At 41.9% G+C, this 17,425-nt stretch overlaps 1 protein-coding gene across 17 annotated transcripts in view; it reads left to right on the top strand.

The window, feature by feature from the left end:
- The window catches only part of LOC138204324 (sickle tail protein homolog), a 107,211-nt gene that overhangs the window by 56,977 nt on the left and 32,809 nt on the right, over positions 1–17,425 (top strand). For 13 of the 17 annotated variants that reach the window (XM_069159494.1, XM_069159490.1, XM_069159493.1 and 10 more), the window contains exon 2: positions 4,990–5,276. In XM_069159494.1, the coding sequence (XP_069015595.1) occupies positions 4,990–5,276 (287 nt within the window). Of the gene's footprint in view, positions 1–3,148; positions 3,234–4,989; positions 5,277–6,874; positions 7,207–12,460; positions 16,803–17,425 lie in introns of those variants that run through there. The other 4 variants (XM_069159495.1, XM_069159498.1, XM_069159497.1 and 1 more) reach the window with 4 other exon arrangements.

Below are 17,425 nucleotides of genomic sequence, written 5' to 3'. Positions count from 1 at the left end.
ATTCATTCAGGCTTAGTCTGTACAAAAAATAGGGCCAAATGAATCAGTAGATGTTGAGATATTTCAACTCAGGGGAAACTTTAAAGTCATCTGGATTCATCCAGACAATAACGGTCTGTTGGGCCAGTGGTGGACCAATGTATAACAACATTGTCATCCCCCGTCACTTGAATTGGGGTCTTAATCATTTCACGTCAGAGGCAGAATTTTCTAAAACATGATTTTAAGTCTCTGTAATGGTCTAAATGACTTGTTAAGTTGGATATTACCGCAGCCTTAGAAGATTAATTTATTCTAATCATATTTAAATTAGATCCGTTCTGTACATGAGGCTCAGTTCCAAATGAACGGATCATCTGATATTCCAACTCTGATAACTTGTACGTAATAAAAAAAAAATACCGTCAGATTCTCCGCAGTGGACCAGCGCTGTTATGTGTATTCCTATTCATGGCTGCAGGGCATTGCTATGTGAACCCTACTTTTATTGCACACAACAGGGCTTTGTATCTAACTGCATAGTTATGGGACAGTAATAGTAGGGGAGAGTGGGAGTGCGACCAGGGATACATTCCTCCATAAATAAGTGACAGCCAGAAAGTAACTGCAAACAGCGGGACACCCAGCTCTTTGCAGGACCTGGTGTTCGTGGGCAAGTGCCTCATGTAGTCTTTCAACTGAGAGACCATCATTTACTCAACACCGGCGGCTGTGAAAGAGAATGACATTCTTGAGCCATTGGAGTGAGACACAATTCACTTGTGGATCCCTTGTGACAATCTAAAAGGAGAAAGTAATTTATTTGGGCCCGCAATGCTGACAGTAAAAAGTGCAGCAAGGCAGGTTGTTCAAACCACAGGATGTAATTGTTGCTGTGGAGGAGTTGCTTTAATTATACGTTTGGCTTAGCAATGACTGACCTGTCGGCTGGTTGGGGTGATGTATGTGTCATCGTCAGGCCTGAGGAATTTTGACACATAGACACAGACACTCTCTATCGCCACTACGTTGACAGCTAAACTCAACATTTCAGTTCTTAATTTTTGGGGAAATCAGCAGCCCTTGAAATTTCAGATCATATTTGATATTATTTAAGTTGACTTTGCATTACATATTTTCTGATATTCAGAACTGCAGTGCGTAACTTTTGTCTCCCCGTTCTGCCAGTGAGAGTAATTACAAAAAAACTCAGCATGTGCTTACATCCTAGGTTTCGCCTTGGCTTACTCTGTTGCTTCTGTTGTAAAACTGTGGATGATTGAAATAAAAGGTGTCATAGCCTGCACAAAATGACTGGTTTCACTATCAGAATTTGATACATTCAGTCCAAAACATTTGGAAAGTCTCCATAAGCCACACGATTGAATTATTTTATTTCCATTGAACTTAACATGGGGCTAAACAAGAGGTTAGCCAGCCTGGCGGGCGGAAGTCTCCGCTGCAGAGGCTCTGCCCAATAAGCCTGCTCAGTATACAGTCACCCTGCGACTGGGTAAGTGTCTCACCAGACAACAGATGTAAAAACTTTGTATACTATGAAACACAGAGAAAGTGATCACTGCTTATTAAGCATTGTGTGGACTCCTTTGGCCTGGGTTTGAATGTTCATTTATCGATAAAAGTCCCACACTGTCGCTTTAGTATAAATGTTCAAGCAAAAGTAACAGCGCTTATAGCACATGAACTTTTAGGTTTCTCATGTGTCAAATATTATTTTCATTCAACCGTATAAAAAAATTTAAGGATTTGTGAAAATTTGGAAAATGACTGAGCACAAAAAAAAAAATCAACAACGTAATCAACAAATAAAACATTTTCATTGATAATTTTGGCCAGTCAACATGACACACGGGATTTAAAGAACATTGTCACGTAGAGCTTGTAGCATAAGACAGCTACAGTTAGAGCCAAGTGTAAGTAAAGCAAGCTGTAAGTGGATTCACTAGTTTGCCTGCTTTCACCAATCATACAAGGAGAAATCTGTCATAAGAGGAAGAAATACTATTTGGAAGAGAAGATAACTCTTGTAAATGACTGAAGATCGTACAATACTGGATAAATAATATTAGCATGAATTTAACCAGAGTCACAGAATGACAAATGACATGATCCCTGTCTATTTGCCCGCTAACTCTGCCTATTGTGGCTCAGCGCCTGGACATGCGAGGGACTGAAAGCAGACAGAAAGTGGGAGGAAGCAGACTTCTCTCCATATGTTAGACATTATACGTCAGCTGTTGCATTGTGTTTGTTCATGCGCTCGCCCCACCAGTTTCAATTACATGGCCCACAAAGTAGGGCATTGATCCCCTCACGTTTTCCTGTTAAGGTACGTCAGTTTCATGCCTTCTTCCTGCACATTTAAATGGGATCACTTACATCAGCAGCTGCAAAGAAATGAACTGAGATGCGGCCTTCCCCCCTCCTTTAAAAAGCACACCTGTACGGAGACCTCGAGCATGTGTGCTGACTGCCAGGCAAACAGGACAGTGTTGCTTTTCACAATCCCAAGAGGGAGAGCAAACACAAGACTGTGGTGTCTCCTGCATGGTTCCTAATTGGAAACAACACCGCCTGCAGGACTGACGCTTGTCTTGTTGATCAGATAACTCGATCACATATTAGCTGGCTGCCATACGCTGAGAGCAGTTTGGATGTGGCTCAGAAGTAGGTTATGACACATTTGGATGCATGTGCGTGTCTAGTGGGCCCCTCAACAGGGACCGAGAGCTTAACAAGAGGCAGCTTGCAGACAACGTCTTGATAAAGAACAGGCTATGTGTATAGGAGTTTGTATTTGTGTGGGTCTGTGAGTGCGTTAGATGGTTTGGCAACTGTTAGTCCCCGAGTTGAGTATCTTTTATGTTGGGTTTTTTTTGTTGTTTTTTTACAATGCTCAATATACTCTGTGTTTTTCTCACACACATTTACATTCAGTCTAGGACCACTCCATAGCAGCACTAGAGCTTTTAGCCTGAGGGTGAGGGTCGAGTCTCTCAACGTCCTGGAATGCAGTTGACTTTCTAAATCCCCACCAGTCTATCCTGGGGCTGCGGGGCAGGGCCTATCTCAAGCCCCCTTTTCCACGTGAGCTACGTCTGGAATCTCTAAGCAAGCAGTTAGCTGATTCACCCAGCCAGTACTTTTTCTCACCGGCACTCCTGAGTGTTGATCTCAAAGTACAATGGAAGAAGAAATTGCAGATGAAGACAAAGAATGCTCACTTGGGGAAGGTAATGAGCTCTCTGACATGCCCACCCGCCAACGAATTCACATCCTATAGAGGTTCAGGTCTGTTCTGTCTGCTGAGTGTTAGTGGTTAGCAGGGGGGTAAACTGTGTTTGGGAGTTAAAAATAGGATTGGAAGTATGAGACGTGCTCCGGCTCTCAATTTGAGCGGGGGAGGAGGTGGGGGTGGGAGGTGTGTGTGTGTGTGTGTGTGTGAGAGAGGGGTGGAGGGGGGGGGGGGGGCACTGGTGACGGGGCACCACCGCTTAATATTCCTCAAAAAATTATGCCTGATTTTTTTTTTATTTACCAAACAACGCAGTTTTGTGTATCCCCTAAAGATCTGCAGTTGAAAACAAAATCAAAATGGATAAAGCTGTTGTGAACGGCACAAGGAAACTCAGGCTTTGCAGCTACCAGCAGGTGTTTTACTCGTCACAAGTTATTGCAGTAGTTAAATTTACCCCTGCTTTAGTCCTAACATGTCAACAAGAAATTCCTCTTTTTATCTATGGCTTGTTGTTCGAAAGCTTGAAAGCAAGCTTTCAAAGAAAAGACAAGCCATATTAAAGCACCCACAAAATGGTGGCAAATCACTGGAAATTTCCTCCTTCAACTGTTGAAGAGCTGAACTCTATAAGAGGTCCTTTATTTTCTGCCATTATACTCTGAAAGGTACACATTATGGCTCTTGCTACCTGTCGACAAAACAAGGCAACAGATCATCTTGCTTCATTTCTTTTTTCACCACTGAAGCAGCTTTTTTCCCTTTTATTTACCTCTTCTCTTCTCTTCTCTTCTCTTCTCTTCTCTTCTCTTCTCTTCTCTTCTCTTCTCTTCTCTTCTCTTCTCTTCTCTTCTACCACAGAATCACAAAGCTTTCACATTTATGGATTATAATAGTGTTCCTGCGGGCGATGATTGATTTAAGACAAGATAACAAGGGTACAAAGATGTTTATATGCCCAAAAGGAGTTGTGTTTACTTTATATTCAGTCTGCTCCATATTAAATATCTGTTTCCCATCTTTTTTGGGGGGTTATTTTCATGTGATAAAAATGGAAAGTTTCCTAATTGAAAAATAGTTTGATTCCAATCAGAAACATGCTAAATGACAGGTTACTTTCCATTGAATCTGTATAAACACTTGTAATAATGGAAACTTCCACAGTAATTCATTTTCCTCCTTTCATATTTACATCAGCATCTATCCTGAAATAAACCCCTTTGCATCTGGCATATGATGTATAAACAGATGCTCTGTAAATCATCAACCAAGTTTCTCCATTTGTGCCTCCTTTCATTAATGGATACCCTTGTTGTTGTTTTAAAGGAAAGACACCTGAACAGCTGTTTTAACTGGGTGTTTTTTATCAGCATTACTGTGTCTGTCACATTAAACTGAAGAGTTATTGCAGAAATATGAAGCATCATAAATGTGTAATGAACTGAACCAACTGTGTATCAGGAAATATTTGAATCCCAGCACTGTTTCTAGAGAAAATAACATATTCTAACATCCTTTTGAACATAGATTAAGTAAATTTTTTTCTCTTGTCTTTACATTTACCCTTGGGGTGTGTTTCAGTCAGATTACAGCATTAATTAGGCAAATAGATCACAGGTCTGATGTTTGATTTGTCCTGACATGCCCTCTTCATGACCTGTGGAAAATAACATACACGTATGCACGAGTTGTTGATGTCCAAACATGAAGTGTTTTGACCCCTTGTGTCCCCTGTGTCTCCTGTGTCCCCTCAGAACAAACCAAAAGCAACCTGAAGGTAACCTCCCCAGAGGACAGCGAGCACGTCAGCCGCAGGCAGGCCTCCCCAAATGGGACGGCCGCTTCAAGAGGGGACGCCAAAGGCAGCCGCACTGTCCCTCGAAGGCACACGTTAGGGGGGGCCCGCGGCTCCAGAGAGATCCTGGCGATGCAGCCATCAGATATGGACAAGAAGAGGGAGGCCTTCCTGGAGCATCTGAAGCAGAAATACCCCCATCATGCCTCGGCGATCATGGGCCACCAGGAAAGGCTCCGGGAACAGGTCAGTGGGTTTAAGAAGGCCAGGGTGTGTCATGTCGTTGTTTTGATCAGACTCACGTTGGGACTTAAGACATCACAGTAAATTAATGTTAAATCTGCACTTTAATATATCAACAATGAGTCAAATATGTGCAATGTGAAAGGGTTTGCTCACAGTGATCAACAGAATTATCAAATGTACCAGTTACCTCTAAGTCCATGGAGAATTTTAGCACCTTTTAGGGCTCTGTTTGGGGTTTTTGTTTTTCGCTCTCAACCTTATTTTCAGCAGAATTAATCTGTACACTAGCAGCTGACAAAGTTAGCCTTTAGAAAGTGAAGGTATTGTGACTTTAAGGTGCCATATCCATGAGCTGGTGGTGGCCAAACTATGGCCGAACTATAAAGGATATAAAATATTACACATGACAGAAACAGGACTGATTGTGATGTTGTTCTGTGTCCATCTGATGGAGAATTACCCTGTACACCAGTAGGTGACAAAGTTAGCAGCTGCCCTTTAAAGAGCCACTTCGACACTACTAACTAATGTCGCACGGTGTCCACCTGATGTGCAAAAAAGCAGTCGTCTGCCCTTCCAAGTGGCCAAAAATCTATCAGTGCTGATTTAATGTCAATCCAAGACCATTGGAATAAACTGTATTTACCATAATGATGCAATTTAAATTCATTCCAACACAACTGTCTTCAACATCTGGGAATTACAAATATACACATCTAGGCTCCTATTTAGAATCACATGAACGTTTGCTTTTCTTGGAAGAGATTTTTGTTTTGCTTTGTAGAATGCAGTGCAACTGCAAATGTAGTTCCTTCCTGTTTTTTGCCCCAGGTTATATGTGAGGTGTATCCCATAAATCTGCCTGTCACATCTCCCTCCCACAGCTGCTGTGAAATAGTGAGCATTATATGAAAGAGTAGAAAACATGCAAACCACAAACACTTTGAATTGGCCATACACTCCTGTTTGGATCACTGTAATTTGACTTGCTTATAGCCTCAGACTAGTTTGTGTGTTCTCGACTACAGAAAGATGTATAATTTCCCAGTGTCTTTTGTGAGCTTTTAGAGGTTATAAAGTCTCCTTGTGCGTTGACTTTGTGAAGAAGTCAGTGGGGAAGGCAGGACACAGAGGGAGTCTTGAGGTGGACATTTGGTTCACCTGGTCATTGTCTGTCTGTTTGCTCCTGGTCAGAGGAGACAAAGGGGAGGAGTGAGCTGGCTTTGTAGCCAAAACAATTGAGGTAATGGTGAGACTGGCACCGAGCCACAGGGGAGCTCCAGGCAAAAGTACACGGCATTGTGCAAGAAGGATTTTGTATACTGTTTTTCAGGCAGGCCCACACAACCTGCACACATGCAAAATAAACCCTTTTCATGAGGTGCTGCTTCAGGCTACTGCACTAATCATGAACTCTGTAGATTTGCATAGTTGATATCAGTCAGCATTGATGATGGCAGGTTACATGTCTTGATCAACTGATTTGTGTGCTTTTTATATGGGTATATTGATACATTGTTTTATACACTGATTCAACTCGTGATTCTTATCTATACAAAATAAAATAAGTGTACATCTACTACGCAAAGGGAAACGGAGGAGAAACTTTGTTGGAGAATTTAAGCAGTCGGACAGGTAAGTTCAGCTGCGGACTGGGGTGGAGTCAGAGTTGCCATAGTGACTCATGATGTCATCGCTGGAGGGGCTCGGTTTACGTGTAGGTGCCTGTAGGAGGGAGAACTGGCTGCTTGTGTGTAGAGCTGGAAGTGCTGGAGCGCTGTTCTGCAGAACAAGCAATGGACCTGGAGATTGTTTGGAGACATGGCTCTCCGTATGTGAAGCCCGCACAGGAATTAAAATAAACTTTTTACGCAGACTGGAATACATTTTTGTCATATCGGCGCCGCCAGTCCCGTCTGAGGCAATAAAGGTAGGACATATCGGGAGATGTGCTGTTAATTTAGACAGCCAGTGCATTCTCCGACATTAAAAGCATCGCGATGTGCCTTTTGTATAGTCGTGCCACATCAGTACGCGGATTGTTGCGCTTTTAAGCGAAGTGAAATACGCGCAGGAGTTTGTTTGTTTGCTTGCTGCAGCAGCGCGCAGCAGCACGCTGGCAGGTGCTGCAAACTTCCACGGAGCGAATGCAAAAACTTAGCGCACGAGTTTAACAGGGGCAGACCAACAAAACGACGACACCACAACTAATCGTTCACTTCACTGTGAACTGCGGCTCCATAGTATTACCGCGCTGGCAGTTGTGTGGCAATGATTGCAAAGCAAATTATCTTTTGTGAACGGACGGTGTTATGTCACATCAACGTGCTGCATCTTGCACGATAGTGATGGTGGTGATGATTATATATATATATATCAATGTACAGTAGCTGGTAGCAACGGCTGATTGTTACGCTGCTTGCTGCTGGTGTTTGTTTTTGCAGTGTTATGCAAAATCAAATTATAGATTAGATTCATAAGAAATGTCTGATATCTTTTGTGTCATTGTCATACCTCCTTCGGGGTGTGTTGCAGTGTTGTTGTCGTTCTTAAACCGATACACTATTGGTGCCTGCAGTGAGGGAGTTGCTGTGCTTTCCCCTGAGCTCAACTTGTTAGCACATGATGATTTATTTTTTTTGTTGCATTTAAATCTAATAATTCTTGGCATGCAGTCAAATGTGTAATTTCTTTCTGGGCCGATTTCAGTAGGTAGGTAGGTAGGTAGGTAGGTAGGTAGGAAGGTAGCTAGGTAGGTAGGTAGGTAGATATTTACTTTATTAATCCCCGAGGGGAAATTTTTTCGCTACAGCAGCATACAGAAGCAATAAGATAATAATAGAAATAATAGAATAAAATACTAGAATAGAATAGAATAATAGAAATGCAATAAAATAGCAGTAAAAAATATAAATATAAAATGCACAGTTTATACAGTACATTATATATCTATATATATTATATACAAACAAACCAAGAACACAGTCAACATATATATATATATATATATATATATATATATATATAGACTAAGGATGTGCGCTTGATTTCATGATTAGACTGTTTGTGTTGTATCCAGAACTGCTGAATTTTGTTATATATCTCCCTTTTTGTGAGTATTTATGAAGGCAACTGCTTGCTGACTATGCACATGCTGTTCAGGGGGTTGTATGAAGCAACAAGAGGAAGGAGTTTCTTTTGCTCATGTCTGAACCTGTATATATAAAATACACGTTTGGGGTCTTTCCACGGTCCTTTAGAATTTATGTCGTAACTCACTGTCCTTATTACCAGTGGTTTATCTGACAGTGCTTCCTCATGGCTAGAGTTTCTATTGAAAAAAGTTTAATAACAGCTTGATAAGTTTAATGACACCCTTTGAAGGTCTTCCCATAGCTGCTGAAACACTGAAATCAGATGAGAAAGGTGCTGATTGTCAGTTTGTAAAACACATCACTTTGAATGAAAATGATTTTGGAATGAAACTACTCGTGTTATTCAGATGAGATAAATTTATTAGGTGAAAGAAAAGATGCATGATGCTATCACAAAAGAGACTTGTTTGGACTTGAAGTTCTTGCAAATAAATTCAATGAAAAAGAATGATTGAAGACTCCATTTGGCATGCTCAAACTCTGATGTCAAGAACAATGCGATCATTCACTGCTAAGAGAAGCTGCAGAAAATTAAAACAAAACACTAATGACAAGTTAATTGAAGTGTCATTCGGTCCCCTGGGGAGGTGTAATTCTTAAGCTTTGAAGTAAAACAGCCAGAAAATAAGTCACCTTCGCTCACAACAACATTGCTGGGAATTCAGGGACAGGGAAGACTTGCTACCGTTCTCACGCAGATGTAAAGATGCCGACCATACAGGAAATGCAACATCGGTAGCAATGTGTGCTTCAGAGGTGAGAAGGAAATGTCTCCGGAGGTTTGGGTTACAAAGGCGGGGATTTATCAAGGTCAAGCGGAGGTTGGGAAGATGATATCTCTTTAGTTTGAAAAGGGGATGACCCCACTCCACCCAGAATGACTTCACAAATGCTCACACACACACACACACACACACACACACACACACACACACACACACACACACACACACACACACACACACACACAAGCTTACTGACTCGTTCTTATATAAGATACCCCCCGAATCCTCTTTCATCTTCTTCTGTGATCCTTAAACTCACAACAAAAGCGAGTGGTTTAATTTCCTCCGCTCTTCATCAGGCCTGCAAAGACCTGGATCCCACCCAAGGGAGATGAGATAACATCCCATTGGCCTGACCGCCACCCATCCTCTCTCTCCCTCTCTCTGCCCAGGGGGCTTGGACGAGCACATACTGAACTGCTTGACCGATCACAAACACACACGCACACACTGAATCCCCTCCTTCCGCCTGTGTGTGTCAGTGTCTGTGTTTGACGAACTGTGACTCGCCAGGCCCGGGGTTTCTCTACAGAGTAGGGCGGCCATGTTAGGACAGCTGTCTGCAGCTGTGGGCACCAGACGGACAAACAGACTGACAGGTCTGTCACCCCCAAGCTGTGATCATTCGTTTGCCGATGAGAGCACAGGTTACGGTAATAGTGTGAGTTTGAGAAGGTATGTGGTTCAGTGTGTAACGAGGCTGTGTTGTTGAAAAAGGTGGTGTCAGGTACTTCGAGCAGAATCAAACACTTGAATCTGAATCTGATTACAGTTTGTTTTCTTCAGGATGATTTATGCCTGCTTGACAGTTAAACATCTATTATATTGATATTATATAATTATATTATGTTAATGGCCAAGATGTCAAGCAGGCCTGCAAAACTGGATGCCTGTCATGATCTCTTAAATACATGCTACACAGGTTTAAATCTTTTTTTTGCCATTTTAAGATAAGGTTTTCTTCTTTACACATAATCAGCACATGTCACAAACACATAATAACACATAATGACCTGCAATACACCATGTATTGGTTATTGTAGGCTATGGTGGGTATGTACCGCCCTTCATTTTCAGTAATAGTTTGTGTACAAACAGGTAGTTTCAAAGAGTTTTCTTTCCGTTTAATTTTTTTCTTGTGTAGTTTTTGCTGTGGTCAGCAATGAAAAAAGTTTGCAAACAAGCAAAAGACTTGTTTATAAAGTACATTATCAAAGATCACACAATACTACTCGTTTTTATGGTGATAACCCTCATTTCCTTTCTTTAATTTGATCTTTAGCAACAAGATTCTAGAGTGTAAGTGTAGAGTGTATTACAAAGTTAAACAGCCGAAGGGGAAAGGAATCCATAATGATGACGAAGATAATAATAATAAACTTTTTTTCTTAAAGAGAGTTTAATAATTACTATACAGAAAGTCCCTGTCATGATTGCCATCTTTCACCATACATCCCTTGAGAAGAAGGCAAAATAAAAAGCTTTTAATGGGGAGACTAACTGGAACAGGATCACACAAGAGGAGATCACTTTCCAGGGCTAGTAGCGGTTGGGCAGCGTGTCAAAAGCAGATCAGTGGTATAAATTTAGCATGGAAAAATGGCTGCATTTAGTAACAACATCAACGTAAGATGGGAGCCCAAACAATCCACATTCAACTCAGCTACATAAATAACACTCATTTGTGAAAGAAAATTCTCTGTGGACTCTCCTCCTGACTCTTTTTGAGGCATTGCAACATTTGACCAGTCTCCCACATACTTCTCTCTGTGGGTTTCTGGCCCTGCTACACTCTTGCTGCTTTGAACCAAGGTCAGCTAGATAACACTGGCTCCGAGCATGCATCCACTCACTGCAAGAGATTTGACCATGATCAGAGGAAAGACGAGTAGACGGAGGGTTTAGTCTTGGAGGAGTCTAGTTCCTGTTTTTAACTAAACAAGATCATTTGTTGTTGTACTCTCCTGCAATGACCGGGGTATCACAAGAGCTGAGCCGGCAAGCACACATGTAGTTATTGTGTACTAAAAACAAGTGTAACCCCGGGATGTAGTTCATGGGGTTACAATAAGTCAGAAGACGTGTATTTATTGTAGCCCGTATTGCACCATGTATCTGAAATCACACAATCAGATATTGTGTTCTGCAGGTGTGCAGTGAAGCCTCTGTTTTTAATCACTCAATCAGAGGCAGGAGTTGTTTTTAGCAGTATCTGCCACCTCTGCATGAAGTGGCCCTTTGAGAGCAACACAAACAGGAACCACAAGGTTAATGATGGGCATGCATTGACCTGCCAGTTAACAGGGGTTATGTGGTGTGGGGAGGCGGGGGGGGAGAGGTTGCGTTTTTGGGGGGTGCAGCACCCCAACGGAGAGGACAAGTGGTCTGTGGAGTGGCGCCAAGGTTGTGTCTAATCCCGAGTGTCGTCGGGGGTGGGGGTGTTAATCCATTCTGACAGAAGGCCCTGATGGACCTGCCACTGATCACTGCTGATAATGAGTCAAGCCAGACAGAATTTTACACACTGTCTCAAACGACATGCCAGTGTGTTAATCAGACCAGCTAATCAGGTCTGAGCTCTTTTTCAGGACTCTATTCTGCAGAATAACAGAGCTGTATTAGCCCTGGTTTAATTTAACAACAGCAGTCGGGGTCATCTTCTGTTATATTGTTGCTCCTCTGGCTTAACAGACAGGTTCTCATTGTGAGGATCTGGAAAAGTTCACATTGTCTTGACAGATTTGCAGAGAATGCAGGTGAACTGTCTGAGACATTTTTAACCTTACGCCCTTTACATTCCTTTGGGTACAATTAAGAACATTTTGTCAATTAATCAGTTTCAACCTGAGGCGCTTCATCTGTGGATCCTTCTGTGGCTTATTTTATCAGCTCGGCTGCCGTCTTGCAAAGTAAATAATCAACTAAACTGTCTCAATGCAGCGAAGACATGAAGCTAATCCAATTTTCCGACAAAGAACAGTTTTAATATTTAATTTCCAGTTTGTAGCACTCAATGGCTTTAATGGATTCACTGAGCATTTTATTATCTATATTTTGGCTGGTTAAGACAGCTTGAAGACTAGAAGCACAGTATCTATTTGTAAGCATTCATGTACGCGCGGTTAGATTTGCACCTCTATGGGATTAATGGTTTGAAACAACGACAGGATGATCATGTTTAAATCGGGTTTTTTGGCCAAAATTGCAGAATACTTGGATGCTGAGGAAAAAGTGTAAAAAGTCAGCATTCACAAAAATGTACAGCTAATAACCTGAGATAAATTTCTCTTGTCAGTTACTGAACAGCCTGCAACCTCTTTACCGCCAACCGTTATGTCTTTTGCAGTTGTGTTTGCCCCTTGGGTTGTCAATATTTATTTGGTACTTTGCCTCTGGCATCTTGGCATTCTTTTCAGAAGTAAAAGGGCTGCTTTAAAATGTCTGGTTCAGTAAAAAATACAACATGTAAATCAACAGAATCTTGATTCAATTTCATCTGGCATCTGACGACCTGACTATTACCTTTGGCAACTCCGTGTTATCCCCGACCCTGACTGCTAGGAATCTCGGTGTGACACTTGACAGTCAATTCTCCCTTACTGCCAACATCACTGCAACAACACGTTCCTGTAGATACATGCTGCACAACATCAGGCGAATACGTCCCCCTTTTTAATCTGAAGGCGGCGCAGGTTCTGGTTCAGGCTCTGGTCATCTCACGCCTAGACTATTGTAACTCCCTCCTGGCAGGTCTACCTGTTAGTGCCATTCGTCCTCTGCAGCTCATCCAGAATGCAGCAGCTCGACTGGTCTTTAACCTCCCAAAATTCACTCCCACTACTCCGCTCCTCCTCCGCTCCCTTCACTGGTTACCAGTAGCCGCCCGCATCCGTTTCAAAACATTGGCACTTGCGTACTGTGCTGCGAACAGATCGGGTCCAGTCTACATCCAGGACATGGTCAAACCTTACATCCCAGCCCGCTCCCTCCGCTCTGCATCTGCCGATCGGCTTGTTGCTCCCTCGCTGCGAGCTAAACACTCTACAAAATCACAACTGTTTGCTGTCCTGGCTCCTAAATGGTGGAATGAGCTCCCCAATGACATCAGGACAGCAGAAAGTCTGTACATCTTCCGTTGCAAACTAAAAACACACCTCTTCCAACTATACCTTGAATAGGGAGAAAAAAAAAAAGAAAAAAAAATTGCACTTAAAATGGCACTTCCTTAAAGCACTTTGTAGTTTGGCTTTCTTGAAGAAAATTTTACTTTCTTGATTCTTGTTCTGGGTTTGTACCCTCATGGTTGAAATGCACTTATTGTAAATCGCTTTGGGTAAAAGCATCAGCTAAATGAAATGTAATGTAATCTGTTGCATAAACCCCTTGCCTTAGTTTTGTAGAATTAGATGTATTCATTTCTTGAACAGCTAAGGCAGTTCTTTGAACTTGTAAATGTATTTCAGCTTTATTAAAGTGGTGTGTTGTCCTGTGAGAGACACTTCGTATCCAAGTCAACACAAAGACAACATGCAGGGCTTCTCCAAGGACCTTTGTGCAAAAGGTAGGGACTGGGTTAGCTCTGTCTTCATTACTGTTTTGGCGTGACAAAGACACACACCAGGTTTGCATCATGTCTATGTTTTTCAAACTACAACGTTATAACTCCTGTTTCCAATATCTGAAGGGTCTGAGGATAAAATCCAGAAATTTTAATTTAAATTAACTTCAAGTTAATAAACCGAATATACTGTATCAAGTTAAGAAAAGAGTACTTTGTATGGTGAATTTTTAATATTTTGTTTTTTGGCCCCTAGAACTAAACAACAGGTGCGTTCCCTCTTGTTTTGTTTTTTTTACATCTGTACCTTTGCTTTGCAAGTCGTTGCATGCAGCCCAACATCTGGACTCCACCTTGGGCCAAAGGTATGAACCAAACTTCAAAAGGCAAAGCAGAGACGGGCACACCAGGAAGATTTCACCACTGACAGGACCAGTTCGAAGCATCTGGCTCAAACTTTATTTTGATACCCTGTGCTATATTTCCAGTTGGCCCTTCCCACTGGGGATATATGGGTGGATTGTGGATTTATTGAAGAAAGCATTGAAGCCACATTGCGCAAAGTCAGACAAGATGCGTCTGTCAATGTTTAAATTACAATTTCAACCAATCGAACAAGAACACAGTTGTTGTTTTTTTACAAAACAACATGACATGGATGACAGGGAACAGCTGGAATACTGCAGCCAAGTATGTAACAAGAATCGGCAGCTTATGGGTCAGTAATAAATTAAGTTTTTCGACAGAAGTCGAGCATGTGCTACAGTTATCGTAGCACTTCAACCACAACTATGACCGTGCAACTCAGTCCATGCTACGTTCTGTTTAGTTGGCTGTTTAACACATTGCAGTTGGTGTTAACATGGTAGCTTACAAAACATTCATGAGCCCGGAGCTCAGTGCAGGGATAATGTGGGGGGTGATTTAGCACTTTAAGCCTCAATGTCGGCTGTTGTTTACTGACAGTGAGAGTTTGAGTTTCATAATTTATTGCATATGGTTGCCTGACTCATCTTGAGCTGAGAGGTCAGAGCTGTGTGTCTGTTTATGTGTGTGAGCAGTGGCTCCTATTGTCTGTCAGAAGTAAAAAAAAAAATAAAAAAGTCACTTGTATGAGAAGTGGAAAAAAGAAACTGTGTGTCACCACCAGTCAGAGTGAGAAAATAACATATGGACAGTGATGTTGATAATGTATACAGGAAATACAGACACACTAGAGGTAGTTGTGTCAGGCTTAATGAAAACTTCACCTCATTACTGATTATCTGACTTCATTTTCTCCACACACACACACACACACACACACACACACACACACACACACACACACACACACACACACACACACACACACACACACACACACCAAGAAACTCTCCTGTGGGAGAGTGGGTATAATAAATCTTAGGCTCAGTGGAGGAGCTGTGTGCTCTTCAGTGACTTGTTAATTAGGCATGAATAGCAAAGCCATTATCGGGCCTGGATACATGAGACAAAAACGAGACTTGACATTTGACAAAATGCTGTGACAGAAACGGAAAGGATCGCCTGTTCATAGTAAATAAAAAAGGTGAGTTGCACAAATTTAGCTTCGCTGTGACACTACTAGAAATATACTCTCTTGTTCGTATTAGATGGAGTTTATGTGTGTGTAATATCATGTAGAGGATACAGGACTCTGTTTTTTCAGAAGAAAGTCCTCATTGTCTTGGTGAACACAGGCTCAGAGCCACACACTCAGATATACATGCAGAGAGGCTCAAATAAAACCTGGAAGATCCTTTATTTTACCACCAGAAAGACGCTCTCTGGAGACAGCCCATAATCGTGTAAAGACATGCCGAATACATGGGCACTTCTCTGTCCACTGTGTTTTCACTGAGAAGGAATCCTATGTGTGAGAGTTAATCAAACATTTATTGTGCTATTCTGGGAAGCTTTAAGTGGGAACAATGAAATGTGTCTTGCTGCTGATAAAGTGACATTAAAGAGCAAGTCCAGACAGATTGTGCCTCTGCAGCCCTCCCAGCAAATTGTTTGCATGTACTTGTTTAGTAAGGGAGATGGTGAAAAGAGGAGGCAGACTTAATGTGTGCACATTCATAGATGTGAGGAAATCAGTGCATGCAGTGCTTGCACGTGATCTGTCAGTCTTAGTGTAAGTCTGGACAAGTTATTTTATGTAACACCTTGGCTTGAGTGCAAGGCTGAAACCACAACACGACTTCCTTTCAATAAATTTGTTTTAGCATCACAAATTGTTCTTGTAATGACCCCGACATTCATTAAAATGTGCTCAGAAACATTCCAGGAAGGCGGCCATGCAGATGTATTCCTGGGTGTGTCCAAGTGTATGATCGGACAAGCGGGAGTATTTCTTGCATTGGCTCTCAGGTTTCCTGAGGGAAGAGAAGGGTCTTATCTCCTTGGGACACAAATGTCATCTCTCAGTCTTCAGTCATAGCCTCATGGCCATGAGATGGAAGCTGAGATTGGACATGGGGATTAGTGTCGAAGCTGCCATTTTAAGATTAAAAAAAAAAAAAAAAAAAAAAAATTGCACCGAATGGAAACTTTATGGAGTTTTAAAGCTGTTGCAGGAATCCGATTTTCTACTCATAGGCTGCTGGAATAGCCTGGAAGTAAGACATATTTGAGCATCATGATTTGTGCAGATGTCTCCCTCTGTCCAAAACAATCTGTGTCTCACGAATGTAAAAAGCACACACGCAAACAATGACTTTCCCCTGCAGTCCGCCTGGTGCGGATTGTGTGTTTGTATTGTGCTGCTGGATCGTTAGGGAAGTGGGGGTGGCGTGTGCATTTGGAAGGGGTGGGGGGCATCCGCTGTGTGTGCCTGTGTTTGTGTAGAACAGAAACAGGAGGGAGCAGGACGGGGGCAGTTGTACAGACCAAGTGCTTCGAGGGGCTGAAATAACAGTGGTGGAAGAGACTGTTTCCTTTAAACCACAGAATTTCCAGTCTCACATGGAAGTCACTGGGGGAAGAGTGACATTTGTCGAGTATGGTAAAGACCGCATTATTGCTTTTTAACTTGTTTGTTGCTTTAATTGTTTTGATTTTTTTAAGTTAGTTTGTACATGACATATATATTCTTAAATACAAAAGAAAGGACTGAGCTTTTGAATCCAACATGACAGAACCGGTTAAAGAAAGCATTGATTACTTCCTAACCTTGCTCACTCAGAGGAGGCGGTGATGTCTGCTGGTGATAACGCCGATGAATTAATGTATGTATGTATGTGTGTGTGTGTGTGTGTGTGTGTGTGTGTGTGTGTGTGTGTGTGTGTGTCTGTGTGTGTGGAATCATTTGGACCGTGGTGCTCGGTTGTTTAAAATGTCAAAAGTGGCGTAAGAGATAGTCATCTTGCATCCTCTCTGCTATGGGTCAGCAGACACAGTATTGTCTCTGTTGTGATTACACACTTCGTTTGCAGCCTGAATGATCTGCTTGATTGTATTTTACATGTCAATGTAATATTTTATTAATGAGAGAGTTCTGATTATTGTTTTGCATCTACATTTCTGGCGTGATCTTTTGATTATAAACTTGCAAATAGCAGGTCTTGAACTGCCACAACTTGTGCACACAGCTTCACCGTCATTGTCAGCTCTGACTGCGGATACTAT

The sequence above is a fragment of the Embiotoca jacksoni genome, unplaced genomic scaffold (assembly GCF_022577435.1).
Source record: "Embiotoca jacksoni isolate LCO1_2020_lvr unplaced genomic scaffold, fEmbJac1.0.p SCAF_25, whole genome shotgun sequence".
NCBI lineage: Eukaryota > Metazoa > Chordata > Actinopteri > Embiotocidae > Embiotoca > Embiotoca jacksoni.
Note: the sequence above shows the minus strand (reverse complement) of the source record. Positions and strands in the feature narration are given on the sequence as shown.